The 23,757-nt window shown below is 54.3% G+C and overlaps 7 protein-coding genes across 7 annotated transcripts; 3 read left to right on the top strand and 4 right to left on the bottom strand.

The window, feature by feature from the left end:
- Positions 1–1,581: 1,581 nt before the first annotated feature.
- CGCA056_v014761 (uncharacterized protein) lies at positions 1,582–2,340 on the bottom strand (the record flags this gene model as incomplete). The annotated part of the gene is made up of 1 exon (XM_037330003.1): positions 1,582–2,340. One exon carries the CDS (start codon positions 2,338–2,340, stop codon positions 1,582–1,584), a length of 759 nt encoding a protein of 252 aa, XP_037171632.1.
- Positions 2,341–2,593: 253 nt separating this feature from the next.
- apdF-7 (Aspyridones efflux protein apdF) lies at positions 2,594–4,240 on the bottom strand (the record flags this gene model as incomplete). Its single annotated transcript, XM_037330004.1, has 5 exons — positions 2,594–2,597; positions 2,760–2,934; positions 3,027–3,262; positions 3,321–3,352; positions 3,404–4,240. The coding sequence occupies 5 exons, from the start codon at positions 4,238–4,240 to the stop codon at positions 2,594–2,596; spliced, it is 1,284 nt and encodes a 427-aa protein (XP_037171631.1).
- Positions 4,241–5,425: 1,185 nt separating this feature from the next.
- CGCA056_v014763 (uncharacterized protein) lies at positions 5,426–6,532 on the top strand (the record flags this gene model as incomplete). Its single annotated transcript, XM_037330005.1, has 1 exon — positions 5,426–6,532. The coding sequence occupies one exon, from the start codon at positions 5,426–5,428 to the stop codon at positions 6,530–6,532; it is 1,107 nt and encodes a 368-aa protein (XP_037171630.1).
- A 1,194-nt stretch (positions 6,533–7,726) lies between these two features.
- On the bottom strand, positions 7,727–10,141 carry CGCA056_v014764 (uncharacterized protein; the record flags this gene model as incomplete). The annotated part of the gene is made up of 7 exons (XM_037330006.1): positions 7,727–7,921; positions 7,976–8,361; positions 8,413–8,609; positions 8,666–8,883; positions 8,937–9,584; positions 9,646–9,681; positions 9,749–10,141. 7 exons carry the CDS (start codon positions 10,139–10,141, stop codon positions 7,727–7,729), a joined length of 2,073 nt encoding a protein of 690 aa, XP_037171634.1.
- Positions 10,142–11,597: 1,456 nt separating this feature from the next.
- On the bottom strand, positions 11,598–12,632 carry INVA-0 (Acid beta-fructofuranosidase; the record flags this gene model as incomplete). Its single annotated transcript, XM_037330007.1, has 1 exon — positions 11,598–12,632. One exon carries the CDS (start codon positions 12,630–12,632, stop codon positions 11,598–11,600), a length of 1,035 nt encoding a protein of 344 aa, XP_037171598.1.
- Positions 12,633–18,417: 5,785 nt separating this feature from the next.
- qutD-4 (Quinate permease) lies at positions 18,418–20,489 on the top strand (the record flags this gene model as incomplete). The annotated part of the gene is made up of 8 exons (XM_037330008.1): positions 18,418–18,518; positions 18,600–18,757; positions 18,809–19,462; positions 19,549–19,754; positions 19,809–19,912; positions 19,997–20,023; positions 20,075–20,314; positions 20,384–20,489. The coding sequence occupies 8 exons, from the start codon at positions 18,418–18,420 to the stop codon at positions 20,487–20,489; spliced, it is 1,596 nt and encodes a 531-aa protein (XP_037171597.1).
- A 2,103-nt stretch (positions 20,490–22,592) lies between these two features.
- On the top strand, positions 22,593–23,244 carry CGCA056_v014767 (uncharacterized protein; the record flags this gene model as incomplete). Its single annotated transcript, XM_037330009.1, has 3 exons — positions 22,593–22,973; positions 23,031–23,168; positions 23,224–23,244. The coding sequence occupies 3 exons, from the start codon at positions 22,593–22,595 to the stop codon at positions 23,242–23,244; spliced, it is 540 nt and encodes a 179-aa protein (XP_037171633.1).
- Positions 23,245–23,757: the final 513 nt, after the last annotated feature.

Raw genomic sequence — 23,757 nt, forward strand, 5'->3', positions numbered from 1 at the left:
CATGGTTCTTTGACTATAGCCAGGAGTGTCTTAACACGAACGACTGCCAGAATCGTGCTGTTGAGATCCAGCAGAGCTCGGATTTATGGGTGTATAGCCTGTGCACTAAGGCCATCGTAGAGATGGTGATCCCTATTAGCGGGGTTACCACATTGGCCAAAGATAGCATCAATGGATTTTTGTCTTCCATTCTGGCCTGGCTGGAGGGTTCCAAAGATGTCACTGGTCAGCGTGATTTCGAGGATTTTCAACTTTTCACCCTCAATGGACTCTGCAACCAGAATGTGCCTGAGACATGCAAGACAGCGTTAAGCGGAAAGATCCTGTGCGACTTTTGGGTGAGCATGTTTGAAGAGCCGGGATATAGAGGTACGCTCGGCAACAAGACGTTGACTGACTCGGTTGGTTGCTCGGGTTGCGGGATGTCACTGCAAAGCTGGTTCGACAACGTCCATGCTGGATGTCAGGGCTAGAATATTTCTGTGGAGATACCGATTCTTCATGCAGGGCGCATGTGGGCAGGATACAACGAGCTGTCTCAAAGATCCGGAAACCGGGACTTCACTGCAATGATAAGGACCGATCAGACAATCAGTCAACTCAATGAACCGATGAGGCTAATAACTGCAGACTTGATTGCCGAGTTCAGCAGCGTCATCTCGATCCGGGAAATGCCACAGTCCGAGATGTGCTCCAGATGCTATATCAACCGTCTTGCTCTCATGCAGAGTAGCTCATATTCAATTTACGATGATAATTATGAGAGCGACTTGGAACTCATCTACGAGACTTGCGGGGAAACCGGACCGACTGATCTTCCCCCACCAGTGTCCCCAAAACCTGATGAAGGATCAACTTTGTGCGTATCCGACAAGTGGCATACCGCCAGTCAGGGAGGCGCATCTTGCGAGCAAGTGGCCTCTATCAACAATGTCTCGGCTGTTGCATTGTACAGCATGAACCCTCAGATCTTTGACTGCAACAGTATCCCCGACAGTACCGAGCTTTGTCTGCCGCTATGCTGCGGTCGTATCATTTCTTACACTGATCAAGATACTTGCTCCGGTCTCGAAGCCGCGCATGACCTTGAACCCGGAGACTTACAGAGATCCAACCCTTGGGTATACCGCGATTGCAGCAACCTGGCTGGCGCCATTGGCTTCTTCGGAATCTTCTATGCGCTGCACCTCAGAATGGCGAGTAACTACGTGCACGGAACTCCTGGAAGTGGTGGAGATACTGTGACACCCCATCCCGGGGGAACAGGTTACACGTCATTCCCGATCGATCCGTCAAACAACGCAACCATTGCAGAGGGAACAACGATGAAATGTGGAAGATGCCATGTGTCCGTGGAGGGTGAGTGCTGCGCTACGATCTGCTTGTCATCGGACATCAACATTGCACTGTTCGTCGCTGCTAACCCATCACTTGGGAGCGAGTGTTCGGAGTGCACGAGTAGTTTGGTGTCTGGGAACGCGTACTGCTCCGGGCCAACATATGACTGGGAGGATACGGAGGAGCTCTGAACCTGGAGTGCCACGCGATGTAGTCCCATTCGCATATTACACTAGGATAATACTACCAGTCAACGCCTGGAATACCCCAACAATTCAGAGCCCCGTCGGTCTCGGACCACGGGTCTTCAGCCCATCCGTTTTCCTCGTAGATAAAATCCGCATCCTCTATGTCGAACCACATCCCCCAGAATTCATATATCCCCGCACGACCCCATAGTCTACCGCGCTTCGGCCATCCACGGTCAGCCCATTGCTCGCCAGTGACGAGTTTGATCCAACGCTGGTTCCTGGGCGGACCCATGTTGTCAGTAACACTTTCCCGATCCTCGGGCATGGCCAGAATCGCATGGATACTCTGCTGGTCAAGCATCAAACAGAATCCAAAACGGGCATTAGGAACATCGCGTTGGCCGGTACAGTTGAGATGCTCCTTGACCCAGGCATCGAATCGTCTTCCAACCTCCTCCGCATCTGCTCCAGCGAGTCCCAGATCATCTATAATGTAGCTGTGATACCGACTTGAAAGATCCTGGTTAGGCAGAGGGTCTTTGGGCTCTCGTCCTCGGCGACGAGTGAGGTCATGGTAGGCCCAGTGTTTAGCGTAGTTGTTGAGCCGCTCAACGGCCTTCGTGAATGCCTCATCAGACCCGTAAGCGGTGCGAAAGATGGTAAATCCCCAGCAATAGGGATAACCGTGGCTTCCATCGTAGTCGGCCATTTGAAGTAGGTATTGCCTTGAGCTCCGATTCGTTTCCGGATCGTGAACGAAACGAGGCTTTGGGTTGGCTATTGCCATATCGATGGGCTGGAAGTTCGCCATCGCGTGCTTCCAGTTTGTGGGAATTACTGTGTGAGGCGCGCCAAGACGGCAAGAGAGGAAGGTATGTTGAAGCAAGAGAAACCAACGTTTTTTTAATTCTCTTCAGGTGCCTGCATCTTTGCTGATGAACCCGCCCGGGTCGGAATTTAGAGTGGGGCCGGAACCATGGTCAACACATTGTTGTAGTTGTCTGAAGAGCACGATTGAATCTAATATCAGAAGAGCTCTAGCATTAAAAATCAATAACTGTTATTCATCTCTCGTTGATTACCCAACCTATCACGCTATGCATATTCTTTTACCACTCAAATTCCGATGACTAAACTTTTGCCAGCCCCCACCCTCCTTTCGCAATACGACAAGCAATGAGGAACGATGTTCCTAAGCACAAGCAGAGACCTCCGAATATGAAAGCGTACGTGTACTCTCCCCCGCCAATCTTGATCAACGCGCCGGCGAGAGGGGGGCCGGTTAGGTTGGCAAAACTGACGATGGAGTACACCATACCCATCCGTGTGCCTGCCTTGCGAAGGTCGGTTGTAAGAGACGATAGGGCGGCCGGGAAAAGACCTTGTACCGTGGCTCCGAAGATGCCTATAAGTTGGAAACACGTTAGCGATGTTTGTATCTTAAACTCGATAACAGCGTGGGGCGCAGGTGTCCAAGGCAGCTCAACATTGACGTACCATATACCACAGCCCAGGCGTATAAACCAGCAGCACTCTTGATTGCCATCCAAGAAAATAGAAGAATAGTGCAAACTGCAGCAGCGGGTGTGACGACGTTGAGAGGTCCCAGGAACAGATCTGCGAGAAAGCCGGGTATGACGCGGCCAATGGCTCCAACTCCGTTCATTATCATCAGGATATCGATCGAGGTATCATAGGAGAACGACAACTTGTCGCGACTGAAGGGGCCAATGCTACTTCATGTCAGTGTCTGATGCTTGAATGGGCTTTTACTGTTGTGACTGGACTTACTAGTAAAAGGCAAAGTAGACACCCCAGAAGTTCTAAAAGCGGTCAGCATTTTCTGTACAAGTTTGGAGTTGTCCACGACATACAAAGAACATGCCAATCGTGAACAAGAGATATGGCTTCTCCTTGAAAGCCGACAATTCGACAAGCGAGCCGGCACGTCTCGGTCGAAGCCGAGACCTCATAAAGATGTTGGCAACCAGCAAAGTCACGAGCTGCATCAACGCCATCACCCGCATCGTCCACCCGAAACCAATCTTGGGCAAGAGCTGGCGCGCCATGACCGGATATATCATGCCTCCCGTAGCCGAGCCGCTGATGGCAATGCCAATAGCCAGGTTCCGCCGGCGCTTGAAGTACGTCGACAAAACAGCCATCACCGGGCAAAACAACCCGCCCATCCCGAGCCCGATGCAGAGCCCCTGGGACAGGAACAGCTGCCAGTATTCCGTTGCGAAGGACGCGGTCAAGCTCCCGAGCACAACGAGTGCCGAGCCGATGCCGAAGACGGTGCGGAAGTATCCCGCGTCCGTGAGCCGTCCGGTGAAGACGCCCACGACGAAGAGGAAGAAGACCTGCATCGAGCCGATCCAGCTGATGTCAGACGCCGGCCGGGAGAGGTAGTCGCGGTAGAAGGTCTGGAAGATGCCGAAGGAGTTGATGGTGCCCCATGTATTAACGACGACGAGGTGTGCCATGAGGGCCTGTGTCCAGGCTTGCAGACCGCCGTCTGGGGGTGGTTCGTCGGCGTCGGCGGGGGAGGTCTTGGAGGTCTCTTTCGTTGGAGCATTCTGTTCGATGTCTTCGTCGGATGTATCGAATATTACGGATGTTGAAGGTGATGGGTGGGAGCTGGAGGTGTTGTCGGGTTGGTTTTTGTCTTTGGAGTATTGCCCTACTCGGGGCTGCGTGGTGTCGTCCATGATGATGGGGACAATAGTGCAAACGGCACAGAGAGCTCAACAAAGGGGTATCGTCAAAGCAAAGCGTCTTCAGTTGTTAATTAACATACAAACCAAGAGAACAGGCATTATCTCAAGCTAGACATTAGTTTATATTCTCAGCAGCCGCTGAGGGCACACAGACGGCCAACATCCCATTTCCAGCGTTGCTATCGTCGTGGCACTTACACCTCCCATGTCTGCCGCCGCAAGCCGAAGCGCTCAGCCCAAGCGACCCGATAACTTTTCGAGAACATCAAAGGAAACACTCTTGAAGCCCCGTACTCTGACTCAGGATACCCAAGTTTTCCGGACGAGGGGTTTCCCGCACCAATCCCCTTATACTGCGGGTTTCTCGGCAATTTCCCGGTGAGTTTTCCGGCAACCGGCGAACTTTCCCGCGGGGAAGATAGCGAACAGGGGCACGAGTTGCACTCAACGCCGTCAGAGCTTCGGAAAGCGACGCAAAATTTGGTTGGCAGAGATATCGTTGCTTCAGATTTCCACTTCTGGAGGTTAGTCGCTCGGTTTACGTCGGCGCGGGGACTGGTGTCCAAGTCTCATTATGTCTCCACTCATGACTTGACAGAACATCTTGGGCCTGCTTTCGGGTGTAAGTGACCGACAGCTGGTTTCGGATCCTTGAATAGCTAGCTTATGTACCCTTTGTTCATTGGGGACAAGAACTTGAAGCTCCCCAGCCTTGGCTTATTTTTCGGAAGTTTCAGTTGACTGTAAATGTCTCATTGGTGAGAGAGAGCGTCGACTGTTGCTGAGTGTCAATCCCGCACGTCTTGAACAGTAATTAGACAGTAAGGTAGTCTACCTGTACCCGCTGGGATGTTGAAGGACGCGAAGGCCTCGAAACATACGAAACCCGCCAAGTTACGTAAGGTGTTTTCTTGCACGAGAGCGTAAACTCTACCCTGATGTCTCGGCAGTGCGTGTCATAGGAGAAAGGAAAATGGATGTGGCGCCTTCGACTTCGTGAAAACAGCGACCATTGGCCCAGTGACAATTCATAACTTGACTCACCAAGGTGTTCCTGCAAGCTCCTTTTACCCCCTATTTCTTCAAGCTGCCCCCTGAAAATTTTCTTTAGCAGTCACACACATTCTCGATCTATGGCCATACCTCCGCGCAGTCACGAACTAGCTCATCCCAAACATGGAGAACGCATCTACTCAGGGCAAGACGAGGTTGGATCAGATGCCACCGGAGATCATCTTGATGATTTTCAAAATCATACAACCCCGAGACATTCTAGCCTTGAATCTCACCAGCACTACATTCCGCAATTCTTTTCTCGCGCATGAATGCATCATCATCGGCGAATTGGTTGCCTCAATTCGACGTATGCTACCCGATGACTTGCTTCACCTTGCCATGGTCGCCGTCTACCTCCGATTCATGAACGCCAAAGTCGACTATACCGCAAACGACATCAACCCAACGGAGCATTCCGAGCGCCTGATTGATTACGTCGAACGCTCTTTCGATGACCCAGTAACGAGATGGCCGCAACAGCAGCTTCACCCGGTGGACGTGGTGGCAATCGGAGAGCTAGTCAACGAAGCCGAGTTGATAGGCGTTGCAAGAGAAGACCGTCTAATGGAAGGCAATGATGTTGACTTTGTGTTTCCGTGGAAGCTTAGAAACCCAACCGCCCTCAGTGTGGCCCGCGACAAGCTTCCGATCTTGATCTTTGAGATCTGTTGCCAATGCGTCCTTCGTCATGGCGAGGTTCTTGACACGGCAGGGGAGACGCGTTTGCTCGATAGAGTTGCGCGAGTTGTCCGCGACGGTGTCGCAAAGCTATGGGGCAGCGATAGACGTATCGAGGCCGTGTGGGCGCAAGATAGTGGCCTGATCATGAGACCGGGGGCTTATCTCCGGTCTCTTGAGAGTTTGCTTTGCAGGGCTCTCGCACCTCGTCTCAGGCACGCTGTGCGTAAGGTGATCGAAGTTCAAGCCATTGATAATGGACCGTATGCGCTGTGGCCAGAAAGTGTCAGATTTTTGAGTGAGTCTTTGTCATTGCCAAGCGTGCAAGCTTCCCTCGAGAGTCCCGCGGTATTGTCACGCTCAGCAGCCCTTATGCAAAGAGGCCTGTACCATGACGGGAGATTAGGACCGTTGGATTTCCGAGAACGTGCCTGGCTCCAGGATCTAAGCCCGAGTTTGAGCATTGGTGATTTTGAGAGGATGCCTTTATCAGTAGTCAACAAGCTGGCCAAGGTAGGCCTTCTCCAGTCAGCTCAAGTTGTTGCCTGACGGGTTCCATCACCACTCTATCGCATCACTTGTGTGGGCGAATGCGGCAGCGGCGATCAAGAACTTCTCTTCATCAAGGCTCCCTTTGAAGGCCTCAGGGCAGTGGCTTCACTGAAAACTATATGTCAGCACGAAGATTGGACTCGGTTGGATGAATTCTGCTGGATATGGCACAAGCTCTGTGACGTGGTGAGAAGTAGTACACAACTAGAGAGGGGATAATGCCTACCGATGTGCTCGTAAGGTATCATGAAGACTGCATCAAATACACCATCCTTATTAACACCCATGTAATTCTTGGGGCCACAGAGACGAAGCCCGCCGCTGCCAGGCCCCTCCGTTTCAGACATGCTCTCAATATGACCCTTGCAAGTGAACGGTGAGTGGAACGGAACCTCTGGTGTGATGAGTCGGCACCACCCGCACCCCATGCCGGGGAGGTCACTGACGCTGACGCCCTGGTAATATTGATGCTGCCATTCGCGGCCCTCCTCCATACTGCGTTTGTCCGTCCTTCGCTTCTGGATGCCATCCAAGTTCCCCGCATCGGACGCGTCCCGCTTCCGCTTGGCGGCCCCGCTGGCGGCCTCGCCAGCGGCCTTTCCTCCGCGACCACCGCGTGATGAAGGGCCGCGCCGAGGCAATTCTGAGGTTGAGAAGTAGTATGCAATTGCGGGGAAGGCACTTTGATCTCGGGCAGTTGCTGTTCAGCGCAAGATGCGGGTGATGTAACCCGTGATGTGCTGGCGAAACGGTTCAGGGATTCGCGAACACAGACGTGGACGCGTTTTGTAGCGCTGGCAAGGAACTAGGGAGAAGACGATCTGCAAGCATCGAGGGATGAGGTCATCGGAAGTTTAGAGTCTACCCCTGCGTGGTTAGCGCCATTGTAACTTACACCAAGCTGAGGAGGTTTCCATTTCCACGAAATCTCGTAGATTTTATCAATTTGGGGTGTTCCAACAATGGTGTTAACTTGACCCTATTGAAGAAGGTCAATTGATACAAACACTCGGGCTTCCATTTTCAACGTCCATCCTCGTTGGAGGGGGGGACTCGTACCGTATTTGTTAGCAACATGATCAGGGATTGTTTCAAAGGTATTTCGGTAATGTTTTTGAATTCGCTCAAATCACATGTGCTAAGCGTACACGTTTATCATTTCTCTGATCATCATAAGTCGTTCACCTGCAACTACCACGCCTCCCACATCTGGGCTCCCATTGCAACTAGGCGATTAAACAACTCATCCCTGGTGACGATTGCAGTGAGATGGTGCTCCTTGCCCATGGTATCGGTGATAACGAGACCATCGGCAATCTCACGATCAGTCGCCCACCCCACAAAGATCTTGGACTTCCATCCAAGACCTCCAACCTTCCGGATTTCCTGTGAAACCATGTTAGAATGTGGCGACCCAAGCTTTGCGGAGCAAATTCTTACTTGGATATCCCCAATAGCGACAGACCACACAGGTTTTACATCTTCCGCCTCCGTTGTCCAACTCAGCGCAGGAGTTGTGGCCGTAGCTGTGATGAATGCGTGGCCCCGCTTACCCTTGTATCTCGCCGGAAAGCTAATCGGACCCTTCTCAGGATCGGGTTGCTTCTTGACGACGCCGAGGCGGTCCTTTGCGTGTTTGGCTCCGACCTTGGCCTTGACCTTATCCGCGGCGAGTGTGGTATTGATTCCACCCTTGGCGGTGCTCTTGATAAAGTTCAAAATCCGGTGGCCCTTCTTCTGCTTGTGCTCTTCGGTCTCCGACTCCGCCGGCGCGAGGGCCAACTCGTCGGGCTGGATGGCTTCGTCTATCTCGTCTTGGTCGACGCCTTGTGAGTTCGTGAGTCGTTGAGTTTGAGTAGCATGCCGTCGGAACTTACCGAGGTGCTCCAGGCCTTGGCCCGCAGTGGCGTGAGGCTCATCAGGAGGGGGCGTCGAAGAAACGGGCGGCGGCGGCAGGGGCGCCTTGTTTCTCTCACCGATACGGAGCAGCGTGATCGTAAGCTGGGCATTTGTGGGAATGCCCTTGAGAATGGTGTTTCGCAATTCAACATACTTTTTCCAATGAGGGTAGGTGCTGGACATTGACATACTTTAGACACGCGAGCAATCAGAGTTGACAGGAAGACTGACCGGTTGATGAACACCAGGCCTCTTTGGATAATGGGGTCGCCGAAGAAGCTAAAGCCGACGATGAATCCGGTTCCCTTGATAAGCATGTAGGAAGTTGTGAAGAGCGATCCGAGGAGCATGGGGAGCAGGACGCTGGCCAGGATAAGTCGGGGCCGTTGTTGGGGGAATGGTGGTGTCGGGCTGAGGGCGTTCCCAAATCGTTCGTACGTATCAACCAACTTTGAACAAATCAGACATGCCTAAATCAAAGCTGGCATACATGTCTACTCACATCCGCAATAGCACGCATCACAGGCCTCGCCTGGGTCCAGACCGTCTCAGAGACCGGCTTCTTGGTCTTGTCGTGGTGAGTGGGCGACGTAGCCCCACCGGTCTTGTCCTTGGCGTTGACGACATCTTCAGTGATATTAGTAGGGTCCGGCGCAGCAGTGTCGGTGTGGGGATCGCCTTGAGGATGTTTGCCCGCCGCGGTGCTGATGACCAGCGACGAGATGCTTGTCACGAAGCTGTGCGCTTCCTGTTCCACGGCTTCGCCTGCATGCTTCTCGGGGGCTCCCGTTATGGAGTCGTCGGAAGCGAGGACGCCTGACGCGGGCTTCTTGACGCCGCCAGTCTTGCTGTCGATGAGGGATGCGGGGGCGGGAGGGAAGCAAAAGGTGCGGGCTTCGGGAACTAGGACAAGTACAATGAGGAAGCTGACGAGCACGGGGATGACAAAGTCAAGCAGCCAGGCTACGGTGTAGACGGATAGAAAGGCCGAAGTGCGCTTCCACTCGCGCCACGATCGGATGCGAACGATGTGCTTCCAGAATGAGAATGCGCCAACGATAACTGTCATATACAGGCGTTCCACGTGGGCGCGAAGCTTGTCGGGCGAGAATTCCTCCTCGTCTGCAATGTTAAGGTCGAGAGATGCCAGCTGCAGGGTGTCAGAACCTTAAATCGGGGAGGGTTGGATGGGATCATTGGACGAAGCTTACCGGTGGCTCTGGGATCGATTTGACGTGAAATACTTGCTAGGGGCACATCAGTATCGGCCACCAATGGCACAACATTCAGTCATAGCGTGTATCTAGGCCCTACCTTGTCGAAACGTCGGACGAGGATCCAAAGTTCTTCATTTGACAAGCCACCAACCATCGGCTGCGCGACGTCTTTGGCGTGGGTGTTCCAGCCCAAGTTCTTGACCTCGACCGCGTTGTGGTCCATCTGCGCGTGTCCCTTTTCTTCGATTGGCGTCTCCTTGGTCGCCATGTCTGCAAGGTGGTGGCTGTCCGTGGGCCTCTCGTCCTCATGTGCCTCCACGATCTCCGGTTCCTGTCCCATCGTGGATTGGCTCGAGTAGCTAAAGTCCGATTGAGTTGGCGTATTTGAGGGGTCCACGATTGGTTGGAGTGCTGCTGCAGCAGTCGCTGGCGGCGGCTGTTGCTGCGCCGCCAGCTGCTCGTCTTCTTCTGTTGAGTGTCCCTTGAACATGGTGTCTGCAGGATGTCGGGGATGGAGACCAAAGGGTGGTCCTGAATGCAAAAGCCAGGGAGCCCCTCGTATTTTGAAGCTGCAATGAGCTCCAAAAACATGGTTTGGAGCCAGGTCTAGATTCAGCCGCCGCCGACGTCAAGCGCGTAGCTGGCAACAGCATTCCGCTTTGGGCAATGGACTCATGACGTCACGAGACGCGCATGCACTGATTGGTGCTCCGACAGGGAGATCGCGATGATCACACGCGGAAGATCTCCACATGGATGGGCTACGCGGGAAGGAATGACACTTGTTTACCGAATGATTGGATCCTCTCGCCTGCCTGTTTGACGGCTGCTGTTGCAGCTGCTGCAGCTGCATTCCTGATGCAGAAGGGAGAGGCTGCACCGCACGTTCGATCCCTGAAAGTTAGTGAACTTGAACATCATCCGAGCTCGATGGGGGCGATCATTGGCAGGTCTCTTCGTGTTTGTCTCGAGAGACTAGAGCCAAGCTACTGCATTCGGAAGTCATATCATCAATGGACAACACCATCGTGGGGATGTGGTGGACTGCGCTCTCGATGGGTGGAGGCCATGTAAGTCTCTTGAGAGCAAAATGACCGCTCGGTGCGTGTTTCCTATATCGCATCCATGGATGCACTCTAATTAGAACGCAGACAAAACACAGCAACTTCCCCCGGCATTTGTCTTTGAATCCTGTCTTCCTCAATTAACCCTTGAATCCTAGAGACACGACTAGTCCAGCCTCACCCGCGCGGTTGGAGACCAGCCTCTCGCCTGGACCAGCCGGTCCAACACCTCCCCAAGCTAATCCTGCCAAAGCAAATTGTTTTTCCCAAGAAACAACAATTATAGTGCCTCCCTCCCACACTCAGCTGCCGGCTTAGCGGCAACGGCTGCCGCCATCGTGGTTCCACTCGGACATTATCCTCCAGGCCTGCTCCTCCACGCTAACCACGGCTTAGACACAGCGCCCGCGTGGCTCCACTCTAGGGGTTATCCAGATCTTGCCGCCGCATCCAACGCAACACCCGATCACGAAGATCACCACACGGAAGGGTGGCCGAGTTGGTTATGGCGCCAGGTTAAGGTCAGCTTAACATCTGTTTCCTGGTGGGGCAACCCGCGCGAGTTCGAGTCTCGTCCCTTTCAATTTTCCTTTTTTTGTTGTGCATGCAGATTGATTTTTTTTTTTGTTCCCTTGGTACTTTTTTTCTTCACAGGAACCACATGCCTGTCGAGACAGTCGTTTGATGTCGTCTCCTTGAACAGGAGCGCCGCATCAGGTGAGAGCCAACAGTCGAGACAAACAGTATTTACCTATGCACCACTAGATCATCATAAAGGAAGGTTCGAAATATTACTTCAAATACTTGTATTCAAGTTATAAAGATTACTTTTACGTCTAAATCATGCATTAAATCATGCCTGGCTTATCCCAGGATGCATCATTAGTATCCCGCCCACCACGTGTAGTTGTTCGTCTGCTCCGCAGTGTCCCAAACCAACGGAACGCTGGTGTCCTCCGGCCTCTCAGGCCACGCCTGCGCCAGGCCCTTCCAGACCTTCACACCCGTCCAGCTGGCCTTAGCACCGCTGGGCTGCGCCGCGTCGCCCGCGAAGAAGCTGAGGCCGGTGCTGTCGTTGCGCGAGGGGTAGATGCGCGCCGTCAGCGCAAAGCGCTCGTTGACCCAGATCTCGAGCAGCGAGTTGTCGAGGATAACATGGAAGGTCAGGTCCTCGGTGGCGGTGGTGTTGCTGCCCTTGGCGTGGATCTCGTACGGCTGGAAGTGCCCGACAAAGGTGGCGTTGTTGAAGTTGGGGAGCAGCGAGCTGCGGTCGCGCAGGACACGGATCTCGGAGGCGGCGGGGTCGAAGACGATGGTGGTGCGCTCGGCGTCGTCGGGGCTCTGGGCGACGACGATACCCGCGGGCCCGGAGAGGAGGTCCGCGCCGGAGAGGGTGGCGGTCAGCTCGTACGAGGAGCCGAGGTCGGCGGCGACGGACTTGGAGGCGTCGGTGAGCTCGCCGACCTCGATGTCCTGCTCGGCGGCGCCCTCGCGGAGGAGGGCGATGACGTCGGGCAGCGGGCGCAGGCCGAGGGTCTGCGCGGTGTAGCCGTTGCAGCTCTCGATGCAGTGGGAGCCGTCCTGCTGCTCGCCGCAGTTGAGGACGCCGGCGGTCTCCTTGACGAAGAGCTCGACGGGAAGGTTCATGGCGCCCTGGTAGCCGAGCTGCTTGGAGGTGTTGTAGGCGTAGTCGGAAGCGATGTCCTCGTTGGCCCAGCCCCACATGACGCGGCGGCCGTTGGAGGAGCGGGTGTCCTTCCAGGTGGCCTGGGCGTAGGAGATGCCCCAGTCGAGGGCGCCGCCGGAGGTGGGCGTGAACTCGACGGAGCCGTTGTCGCGGCGGGCGACGTCGCCGCGGTTCCAGAGGGCCCACTGCTCCTTCCAGTGGGAGGTGGTGTTGCCGCCCTCGGCGCCCATGGAGACGAACCAGGCCTTGTCGGAGGAGTTGCCGATGGCGAGGTCGAAGAGGGAGCTGACCTCGAAGTTGTAGCCGTACGAGCCGGTGACGTCGGGGGCGCCGAGGGAGGAGTTGGCGGCGGGCTCCCAGAGGGCGCCGAGGAAGGTCCACTCGGTCAGGTTGGAGGCGGGCGCGGAGTAGAGGGGGATGCGGGGGCCGATGAAGCCGGGGCGGGCGGCGCCGGGGAGCGTGGCGGGGACGTCGCCGGTCTTGAGGCCGGAGCCGAGGACCATGTAGTAGTGGGGCTCGGCGACCTGGAGGAGGGCGTCGAGGTCGGTGGAGGGGAAGAAGCTGGGGTCTCTGAAGCCGGTGACGTTCCAGCCCTCGGGGGGCCCGTAGATGACGGTGCCGACCTCCTGCCAGGTCTCGCCGTGGTCGTCAGAGGTGAACATGGCCTGGACCTCGGTGCCGGTGATGTACGGCTGCTTCCAGTTCGTGGGCAGGGCGTGGATGCCGGTGCCGAACGTCAGGAGGGTCCCGTCGTTCTGGCCCTCGGTGTTGACCACCTGCGTGGTGCCGGTGAACTGGGAGAGGGGGCCGGAGGGGTATCTGCCGGCGGCAATGGAGACGGACGAGTCGTTGGACCAGTCGCGGACGTCAGTCCAGTGGAAGAGGTCCTTGGACACGGCGTGGCCCCAGGAGACGTTGCCCCAGTTGACGTGGTTGGGATGGAACTGGTAGTGCAGGTGGTACGTCTCGGTGGCCGGGTCGTAGACGGCGCCGCAGGGGTCGTTCATCCAGCTGTGAGGCCCGAGGAAGTGCGAGCGCGGCCTCCAGCGCGTGAAGAGGGTGTTGTTGCCCGCCGTCGCGAGGTACTCGGGCGTGATTGTCGTCGGCACAGTCGCCGCCGCGGGGACCGCAATGGCCCCGAGAGACGCGATGGCCGTGAAGACGGCGCTACCTTTGAGAATTGCCATGCTGTGCTGTAGAAACTGGTAAATCCGCCGCTTGACGTCCCAGACATTCTGGACGGTGAACCGTGAGCGGTTCATCTTATATACCGCCAACCTAGGCGGCGCGCGTCAGACGATCCGACCCCATCCGTTTCCCATTGCACCCGGGGAAGAGGCTGTCAGGCAGGCCGTCGATACGACGTCAGCCAGGGCCGAGCCAAGATTGAGTCTCCGCCGTCAGACGCAAGGATACGGAGTCATGATCCCGGGCTACTGCGGCTCGGCGAAGCTGGTCATGACGAGTTGACGATGGCTAGTCGAAGATTGCCTACTATGGGCACACGAGCCAAGGGAAAGGTCGTTCCTTGGACTGAAGTTGCGGGCCGAAAGGAACTGCACCACGCGGTCGGGAAGTCGCTGGTATGGGGATGGGAATCGCGGGGCGGCCAAGCCGGACTGGAGACGCGCTACTCCGGCGGCGGTGGGTAGTGGCACTGTTGGTGGTGTTGAAGGAGGGAGAAATTGCGGGAGATGCGGAGTCGCGGGGGTCGGTCGGGACATAGTTCGCTGAAACTCCTCGTGCGGATGGACTGGGGGAGAAAGAAAACAAACGGGCTGGCCTGGGCGTTTGTTTCTTGGCCTCATATCGTGCTCTCCCATGCATGATAAGCAATAGCCCCAAGCATAGCTGGCACGTCTTGCGTTCCCCGAAAGTCTCTGTCCAGCCAGGGCTCATCGTCTGACTGGCCAGCCACTGCTGCGATGCAAGAAGAAGCAGACCGGTAACCCAAAAGGCGCGTAGCCAAACCGCCAACTCCAACATGGGCGCATGACTTCGTGGGGATTTGCAATTTCCAGCGGTGCTTTGCTCGCTGTTACCACACATGGGGGGACGCAAGGTTAAACGGCCGAAGAATCGCCAGACCAGCCCCGCCGCTAGATGGATCTCGTTGGATCTGGTGCGAATTCTGGGGGCTGTCACGCGCCATGCCGTTCCGACCTTGGTACATGTGCCACCACCCTGTTCTTAACTGCGTGTTGTTTGCGTCGTTCGTACCAGTCAATCGGGTGGTTTCTGGCCCAAGCTCGCGCTCTGTTCGGACGACTTCCACTGGGGCATTAGAGTTCTGCGGAGGCATTAAAATGAGTTTGCGGAGGCAGTGTGGGGGAATAGTGGGATGCAGAGTCAGGTTTTGTTGGTCATGAGCGCACGCATGAATGTTTCCAGAACGAATGCTAGTGAGCTGATGGCCATCGCGAGCTGTCAAATTCTCGCTATATTTCCGCCGGCCAGCCTCACCAGGTTTTGTTGCTAATGCGAAGCCGACCGGATCGTTCTGGAGTCGGTCAGTCGGCAGTCGACAATGATGAGGAATCACGCGCGGGACAGGGAGAGGGGGCGAAAACCCCCGGGTTTGCCGACGGAAGAACGCATCTCCGCAATCCTCTGATTTTTTTCCTTCTTCTCTCGTCAAGGGCGGAACTCTCAACAAGTGAAAAGTGCCGTTTGGCCGCAGAGTGTGCGCGAACCTAAAAGCTACAATCTCTGAGCTGTCGGTCATTTCCGCGATTTGGAAGCGGAATCCCGGTTTTCAATCGGTCGGGTGGGGCCGATGCCCGCAATTTTGCGCGGCCCGCATCACCGGGGCCGAGCGTCCAGTCTTCCGCTCGGCAATGCGCAAGCCTTCGCCGGATCGTCATTCCAAGTTCCGATGCGTTTCCGTATATTTGCAGACCAGGGGCGAGTTTCATCGTCGCAGAATTGTCGACTGAGCCAGACAGCTGGTTTTTTTTTTTTTTACTTGACCTTGGATAAGCAGGCTTGCGTGAACGCAATTTTCGAGTAACTAGCAGTCTAGCACGATTGTCAAAATCGTACACTCCGAATGGACATGTCTGTCATAGCTAAATGCTTTGGATAATAGATTTGTTCACCAAAACAAGTAGAAGCAAACCACCGGGAGACATACATGACAAATCGACACGCAGTCTTGAAAAGCCAATGGGGGCATGGGACCGCAGTCCACGGAGTCCACGGAGTGGACGGAGTGGAGCGATCTCATCTTTACAGACTCGGATAAAAGTTCAGAGCCTCATCATCATGAGTTGCACTTAATGGCACTCGGCTATGCAACCTGGAGATCATGACGGAGGAATGCTGCCTTACCCCGCTTGCTCGTGCCAGCGGATCTCTTATCACCCGCGGCGACACGTGGCTAGCATGGGACGTCCTGCCATCCCTTGGGCAAGTCCGACTTCTAAGATGCGTTCGACGTCTACCGCGACGTCTTGGATGTACCCTCAAAGTGATCACGGAAGATTGAGTACGCCATGACTTCCGCAGAACCCGAAACTATCATGCTAAGGACCCTCACCGAGGGAGCCCCCGAAGCAACACAAGAACCAGCTTCAAACGCAGTCTCCCAGTTTCCCAACATCCCAAATGGAGGCAGAGCCTGGCTCAGAGTCGGGGGCTCCTGGCTCATTTTCATGAACACCTACGGCATCGCGTCAACGTACGGGGCGTACCAGGCGTACTATCAGACCGAGAAACTCGCCTCAAGTTCGCCTTCGGCGATCTCATGGATCGGCACGACTCAAGTGTTTCTCCTGGGCTTCACCGGTATTCTCGCAGGTCCTCTGTACGACAGCGGATACATAAGAAGTCTGCTCGCGGCCGGTGGTTTCCTCGTCGTATATGGCTTCTTCATGCTCAGCTTGGCGGCGGAGTATGTTCACATAGTTCTCTCGCAAGGTGTTTGCATTGGCATCGGCAAGTAGCAATCATTCTTGGTACCTGATATTTATGGAGCTAACGCAGTTGTTAGGAAGTGGCTTGCTTTACGTACCTGGCGTCTCAATCGTTTCCAATGCCTTCACCACCAAGCGCCCCATCGCCACTGGCATCGCAGCAACCGGATCAGCCGTGGGTGGGGTCCTCTTCCCCATTCTCTTCCGGAATCTCGAGCCGCGCATGGGATTCTCCTGGGTCAATCGCATTTTCGGAGTCTTGTCACCTCGCTCTTCGCCCTAATCCTCCTCCGCCCAGATCCCATCCAAAGTTCTCCCCGCAGGCGCGGGGGCGAGCTGCTAGACTCCTCGGCCCTGCAAGACACACCCTACCTCTTTTTCTGCCTCGGCCTCTTCTTCGTCGAGCTCGGCTACTGGATTCCGCCCTTCATCGTCGGGTGCCTGAGTCTTGGGGCGCTCATCCTGGGGTGGATTGGCATCCGCGATGTGACGGGCATAACCATCTGGGGCGTCTCAGTCGGGTTCATGTCCGGGATCGCTGTCGCCTTGCCGAATGCTATTGTGCCGAGGCTCGCGCCGTATGCGAGCGTTGTCGGGGCTAGGACGGGGATGATGTGGTGTTTTGTTGCGTTTGCGGCGTTGATAGGGGCGCCGATTGCCGGGATTCTTGTTGATACTGCGACGAATGATTATAGTCGCGGTCAGCTCTTTAGCGGGTTGAGTATATGCTTGGGAGCGGCGCTGCTCTGTGTGCCAGCTGTCCACGCTGCTAGAAGAAAGGAGGAATAGGAGTTCAGGCAGTCTGGCATCACCTGGAATATTAGATGCTTTGGCTGTCATTTGATGAAACTAGACTCTTTTGCTTCCGGCGACAATATGCTTTTAAATGGAGCCTCGGATTTTCATTACTACGTAGTAAGAATTCTGTTCAGTGGACTGCGAGGAATGAACATCACTAGACTTAGCGGTAGGCGGGTTCTACTTCGGAAGATTTGAGTTTGTTTCTGTCTACTATGTTCTGTTTTCTGTTTGTATGTAATCAGCTTCACGTGAACATCCTTACCGCATTAAGAGACGTGCCGGCGACTAAAGAAAACCAACAACACTACCACATGCTCTTGCTGTATCTGTATCGTGAACAATCGTTGGCATTAGGTTCGGAACTTCTCCGCGACGGTATCAAAGGCAAGTGGGGGTGGAGACGAGGACACCGGGGATGCGTTTCAAGGTGAGCAGGGTTGTTGACAAACCAACCTCAAATCAGACAACATGAGAAGAAATTCATTTTTTTTTCCCTGTTTGAATGGAGTCAAGAAATACATGCATTTTTTCCAATTCCACGTCGTGATAGATGTGGATAGCGGTATCACCGGAGGTCTTGACATGTATTAGAAGATACTCGTTGGCTTTTAACTCTAGCTCGGAACAAGAACACAATATCAAAACTGAGTTGATTATTTTCAACCACTGCGCGAATATCTGAGCGTAACTTATTCTGGGTGAACGCTTTACCTTGAATTCCTCACCGCTCGACCGAGGTTTTCTCGCCCATCACCCCAGCCACCGAGCCAGGAACGGGATCGAACTGTCCAATCCTGACAGCACTCAGCTCCAACAACCCCACCATCGCCAGGCCCTTCTCCAATTGCCACGCCGTTTCCTCACCAGCTTCCCTGCCCCTCGGGTCAGGTCGGCCTCATTGGTGCAACTCTGCCTCGGAAAGTCGTCGGTGTCGGGTTAATGAGGGCGACGTGCGCGGCCACACAAACCCCTGCCATCTCCAAAACCAGAGCGCCAGACTCGCGAGGCAGGCGCGCCATTCCCCAGATTTCCCCCGCACCCATGGACCGAGTGTGGGACGGGGGGAAGGGTGATCCTCTGCGGGGATAAGTAGCGGAAATCGAGGATGAACCTCGTCTTCCTCGGAACCTTCTCCTGCTTTCGCTCACTTTTTTGTTTCTCTCCTGCAATGCGCGCGTGATTGTGTGCAGCTGGCCAAGGTCTCGAAAGCTTAAAACAAACTCGCATACAGCTTTGAAGCTTGTCGCAACGTTTCAACCAACCCAGCCATCCTCTTAGGGCTCACCAATAGCAGCGCAAGATGGGCGGCTTTCGCGCGGTCGAAGATCGGCCCACGCCGAAGGAGGTGTACAACTGGCGCCTCTACATCGAGTCTGCAATCATTGCGACAGGATCCTTGCTGTATGTTCCTAAGCTTTTTGGTTCAGGTTACTCGCAGAGAAGACTGAAGATAATGGGTCCTCACTAATGCTTTCTGCCAAGGTTTGGATACGACTCGGCGTTCATCGGAACAACGATCGCGCGAGCAAGTTTCGTGCGAGACTTCGGCATCACTTCGGCTATGTCGAAAGAGATATCGTCAAACATCACTTCGGCTTTCCAGGCCGGCGCCCTCGGCGGCGCGCTTATGTGCTTCTTCAGTATGAAGCCGTAGCTCTCTCGTCATGATGAACTTGTGCTAATACTCGAAGTCACGGAGTATGTCGGCCGTAAATGGGCCCTCATCATCAGCAATCTGGTCTTCCTCGCAGGCGCGATTCCCATGGTCGCTGCCACGAACGATTTAGCATCAATGTACGCCGGCCGAGCTTTGACCGGCTGGGGCTGCGGCGTTATCACTGCGACTGTGCCGTCCTATATCGCTGAACTGTCGATTCCCTCAATTCGTGGTATTCTCACCGGCCTGTTTGAAGTCACATACCAGACCGGCTCTCTCATTGGTTTCTGGATCAACTACGGTATTAACCAAAACATGAACCCGAACAGCTCCGCGTCCTGGCGCCTGCCCATGGCGGTCCAGCTCATCCCTGCAGGTGGCTTGCTCATCGGAGGCTTCTTCCTGCACGAGTCACCGCTGTGGCTTTACAGAAAGGGACGGGAGGAAGAGGGAGCAAAGGTTCTCGTAGCGCTCAGACATCTTCCGGAAGACCATCAGTACATGCAAGAAGAGGTGGAAATGATCCGCGCAAGACTTGCTGAGGAAGCGGCCGTCGCGAAGGCTTATGGTAACGGGTTCTGGGCATACATCCGTGGCTCTCTGTCTGAGCTGTCGCGAAAGGGCATGTGGAACCGCCTTCTGCTTGTGTTTGCTGCCTTCACTTTGCAGAACATGTCTGGTGCCGCAGGTAAGTTTGAAGCATTCCTGGCCACAGATATTCTCTGCATCCGTCGCGTTTCATGCCGAAATCGACAGTCTCTAACAAACTGTCAGCTATCAACTACTACTCTCCAACACTCTTCGGCTCTATTGGTATCTCCGATGTGGCTTTGTACACGGGAATCTATGGCCTAGTCAAGGCCGTTGCCTCTATCATCTTTTACGGAGCTCTCATCGACATTTGGGGTCGCCGTCGACCAACGATCATTTCTTCACTGGCGTGTTCACTTTGCCTGTGGTTTGTCGGTGCTTATGTAAAGGTAAGCTTCTTCTGGAAGATCACGAAATCCTGTTTTAGGCTCTAACAGCTTCAGGTCGGAAACCCGGCCCCAATCATTGCTGCAGGTGGTGAACTCTCGTCGTCCACTAAGTCTGGTGGCCAAGCTGCTACTGCGGCTATTATGGTTTATTCCGTCTTGTGAGTTTATTTCGTCTCTAAGTCGTAACTTAAGCCCTTAAATTGCATAAGGAATTAACATTCAGCTAACACGTGCTCCCCTAGTTGGTCTTTCGGTCTCAACGGTATTCCGTAAGTCGCGACTAAATGCAATTGCGTGACGGCAATACTAACCCCTCTTAGTTGGATCGTTTCGGCTGAGATCTTCCCCGGCGCCCTTCGAAATCTTACGGGAACCTTCGCGGCCTTCACGCAGTGGCTCATTCAATTCATCATCACGAAAGCGTTGCCGTACATTTTCAGCAGTCTAGATTATGGCGTATGGTTCTTTTTCGCCTGCTGGATGCTCACGGCGACGATTTGGGCATTTTTCTTCCTTCCCGAGACTAAGGGTGTCACGATAGATCAGATGGACACACTGTTGTATGTTCTCATCTGCTTCCTCCAAAGACTGTGTGCATCTCGGTGCAACTAGCTAACTCTTCAACTTAGTGGATATGAAGGTGATCGTCAGGTTCACAGCCAACAGGCGAAGGCGGATGATGGGAAGAGTCTAGACCAAAACATTCGCGAGGTTGACCGTGTCGACGAGGCGTAAGGTGCCTCAATTTAGCATTTAGAAGCTCTGAACACCCTTAAGGACATATCCGGAACTTATCTAAATGCCGCCGGCATATAGTTGGGATGACCCGGCGCAAGTGGGATGCAGCTTGCCGTATTTCCGACCACGCGTCACGCCGAAAGGGGGATGGTGTCCTGCCGCCTACACGTACTATGCAGCAAGCCTCAAATTATCGTCTCTTTGAGCGCCTTGAGAATGTTGCGCATGAGACAGGCGCGGGAAGTTGCAGTCCCGTTGTCCTGAGACTCAACGCTCGTTGATAAGCTCCGACTAGCGCCGGGGTGGCCCTCAACCTAGAACGCGCGCGCGCTTGAAACGGGGGGCAAGTGATGAGACGGTACGCCTTACTTACGGCTAGACCTGCTTTTGTGCTGGTTGACGCGCAATGAACAGGCGAGATCGGATTGACGAGTAAGGGCGTTTTAGTCATGGCTTGTGATGAGAGAATAATGCGAAGGAAAGTGTTTGACTCGTTAACGGAGCCGAGCGTTCGGAGAGGGATCGACGGTGCAGTGAACGGCACATCAGTGGCAGCTCTTGGCGACGGACCTTTCTTGGCGGTGTTGTTTGGACGGACGGAGATCATGTGGTAACATTGTCGTGAGCACAATCTTCAGACGATGATCGGTAGATCACCCAGGACATACCCCGGTCAAAGACACCAAGGGCTCAACGTCGGGCTCTAACCCCCTTGCCTAATTACTCCTTCCTGCATTGCAACGTCATCAGAAGTTAGCGGGCGATAAGCTTAATCCTCCAACATGGCTAAAACAACGATGAAAAAGAAGCTTAGGGCTTTCGGCACTAGTCAGGAGTTTATGTCGCGAGAATTATGTCAAGTCCCGATAGCTTAAACTTTCTTTACTCCACCTTGCCGCGGGGAAGGCGGCAACGCGGAGAAAAGGTGGAGGCCGGCCGCACGCCTCGCAGGGCGGCGGGAGCCGCGAGTAGCGTGTTTACAGTCTGCCAGACACCGGATGAGCATCCGCTACTCACTTTGTCCTGGTACGGATGTGGAGCCTCGTTTTCGGGGGCCCATGTGGAGGATGCCCTGTTATTCGTTTGGAGAAGCCCGGCGTAGGCCTCATGTTACGAATGCGGTCTGACGGACCACGCAAGAGGCATCTTTTGCCCTGATATGATCGCCCTGATCTGCAGAGTTCGTCCCAGTCGACCGGCGACTTTGTGGCACTACGGCCTCGGTAACCGGAATGAAGTGATTCTGCCCCCGTGACCTCCTTCTCTATGAGCAGATTCTGACTCTCACGACATGCCGCAGATCATCGTGATTACTTGATGCGGTGTAAACCTCGGGTTGTGCGAGGCGGCCGGATTTCAGATTGCTTTCTACTAGGTCATTGGGACGAAGCGTGACATCTTCAGTTTACTTCCCGCTTCGCAGAGAGCTATCACCAACTTGGCCCTAGGGTGGCTTCCATCTTGAATCCAGCCGAGTTTGTTTCCTCCTGCCTTGCTGCACCCTATGAACGGACAGGTTCGCGTCAAACAGCGCAATCGCGGCCGAGCGAGGGAGCCACGTATCTTGGCATCTAAAGTGGGATAATGTCCCGAAAGCTTAGAAAGGGAAAACGGCCTTGGCATCCAGGTTCAGCCCAAAACACATGTGCGGCTAAACTTTCTTCGTCTCGACTCCACCTAAAAGCTTGTCGCTTGTCAATACTTCCTGACTTCGGACGAGAGAGCGGGCGCAATCGCCGTGTGGGTTGCGACACTCCGGGAGCTTCAATCACGGAAGAGCGAAACGATCTCGAAAGCATCGCGGCTGAAGGACTTGGAGCCATCCTGCGGTGGATGATGGCCAGATGGCTCGATGTCCCTCGGACAACGGCGCATGTGCTCCTCCATTAGAGACGATGACTCGCAAATGGTGATCTCGGGACAGTCAACGGATTCTCTATATATATGAACCGGAAATCACCCATCTCCTCGGGGCTGCAATGCTATCCACATTAGATTATCACGTCTTTCACGTCTTGCATCCATCGGCTGGTCCCTCATCAAATAATCCTATTGGTCTATTATTAATACCATTCGGTCCTTCTTCAAAAGCTTTTCAAAATGCGTTTCACTCAGCTCATCCTCTCCATCTTCCTCTTCTTCTCCTTCGTCGCTGCCCTGCCAGTACCGGCACAGGCAGACGGAGAAGCTCTCGAGGCACTTGAGGCGCGGGCCAATAACGGTGGCAAGAAGGGTGGTGGCGGCAACAAGGGTAGCTCCAAGTCAACTTCCAAGGAGGTCAAGGGCATCGACAAGAACATCGGCATCCAGAAGGCCGAGTCCAAGGACGTCAAAAAGGTGAAGCAGGCCGAGGGAACCAAAAACTTCCCCAAGGAGAAGGCCAACCTTCAAAAGGATATCAAGGCTGGACAGAATCAACGCGCAAAGAACCAGAAGAACGCCGACCCCAAGAACAAGCAACTGAACGATGGCCTGAAGAAGGTGAGATACCCCGGAAATGCAAACGATGCGTTCTCGGTACTAATCTTGGAACTTTAGGTTCAAGGTGCCCAAGCCAAGGAGTCTAAGCAAGCCAAGGGCCTGACCGGCAACCCTAAGAAGGACAACGCAACCCTCAATAAGCTTGGCGGCGAGTTCAAGGATGGCCGCAAGCAGAATGAGAAGAACAAGCAAGCTGTAAGTCTCTACACATGCCCTGAGATAGAAGAATCTGAGACTGATGCAATTACAGGCCAAGAAGGGCGGCAAATAGATGCGAGACCGTATAGACGTGAACAGCTCTGTGGGAATCTACGGAATAGCTTCGTGCGGGATAACTTATGCCGGGATGGCGATGGTGGAGTTCAAAAGATGTAATTTGAGACAGTCCAGCGTCGAGGACCTCTAAAATGAGACTGCGCCGTGCGCTAGCTCTCACGTGGTGATATGAACTTGCTGGTGATCTCTGGTGATTGGAAGTTTCGAATATTTCGTCTCTGATGCTACCGTGATATTGCGAGACTGAGTAGCGGTAAGTGATCAGGCAAACCAAGCATTCGCAGGGCAGGTGAGATAAGTGTCACCTGACAAGTGAATTCTGTCTCAAGTAGCATATTAAACCATGAACCAAGCCTGCGATTTTAACCCATCATTACCTTTGTTGGTGTACAGTGTCTGCTCAATTTGGCATTGATGACCTTGAATCGTACTCCGAACCAATATGTTCATATGATCTTGTGATGTTGTATACAGTGAATTGCTTGATGTTTACGAAATTCGGCGATGG

The sequence above is a fragment of the Colletotrichum aenigma genome (genome assembly GCF_013390185.1).
Source record: "Colletotrichum aenigma strain Cg56 chromosome Unknown KSG_Cg56_contig10, whole genome shotgun sequence".
Taxonomy (NCBI): domain Eukaryota; kingdom Fungi; phylum Ascomycota; class Sordariomycetes; order Glomerellales; family Glomerellaceae; genus Colletotrichum; species Colletotrichum aenigma.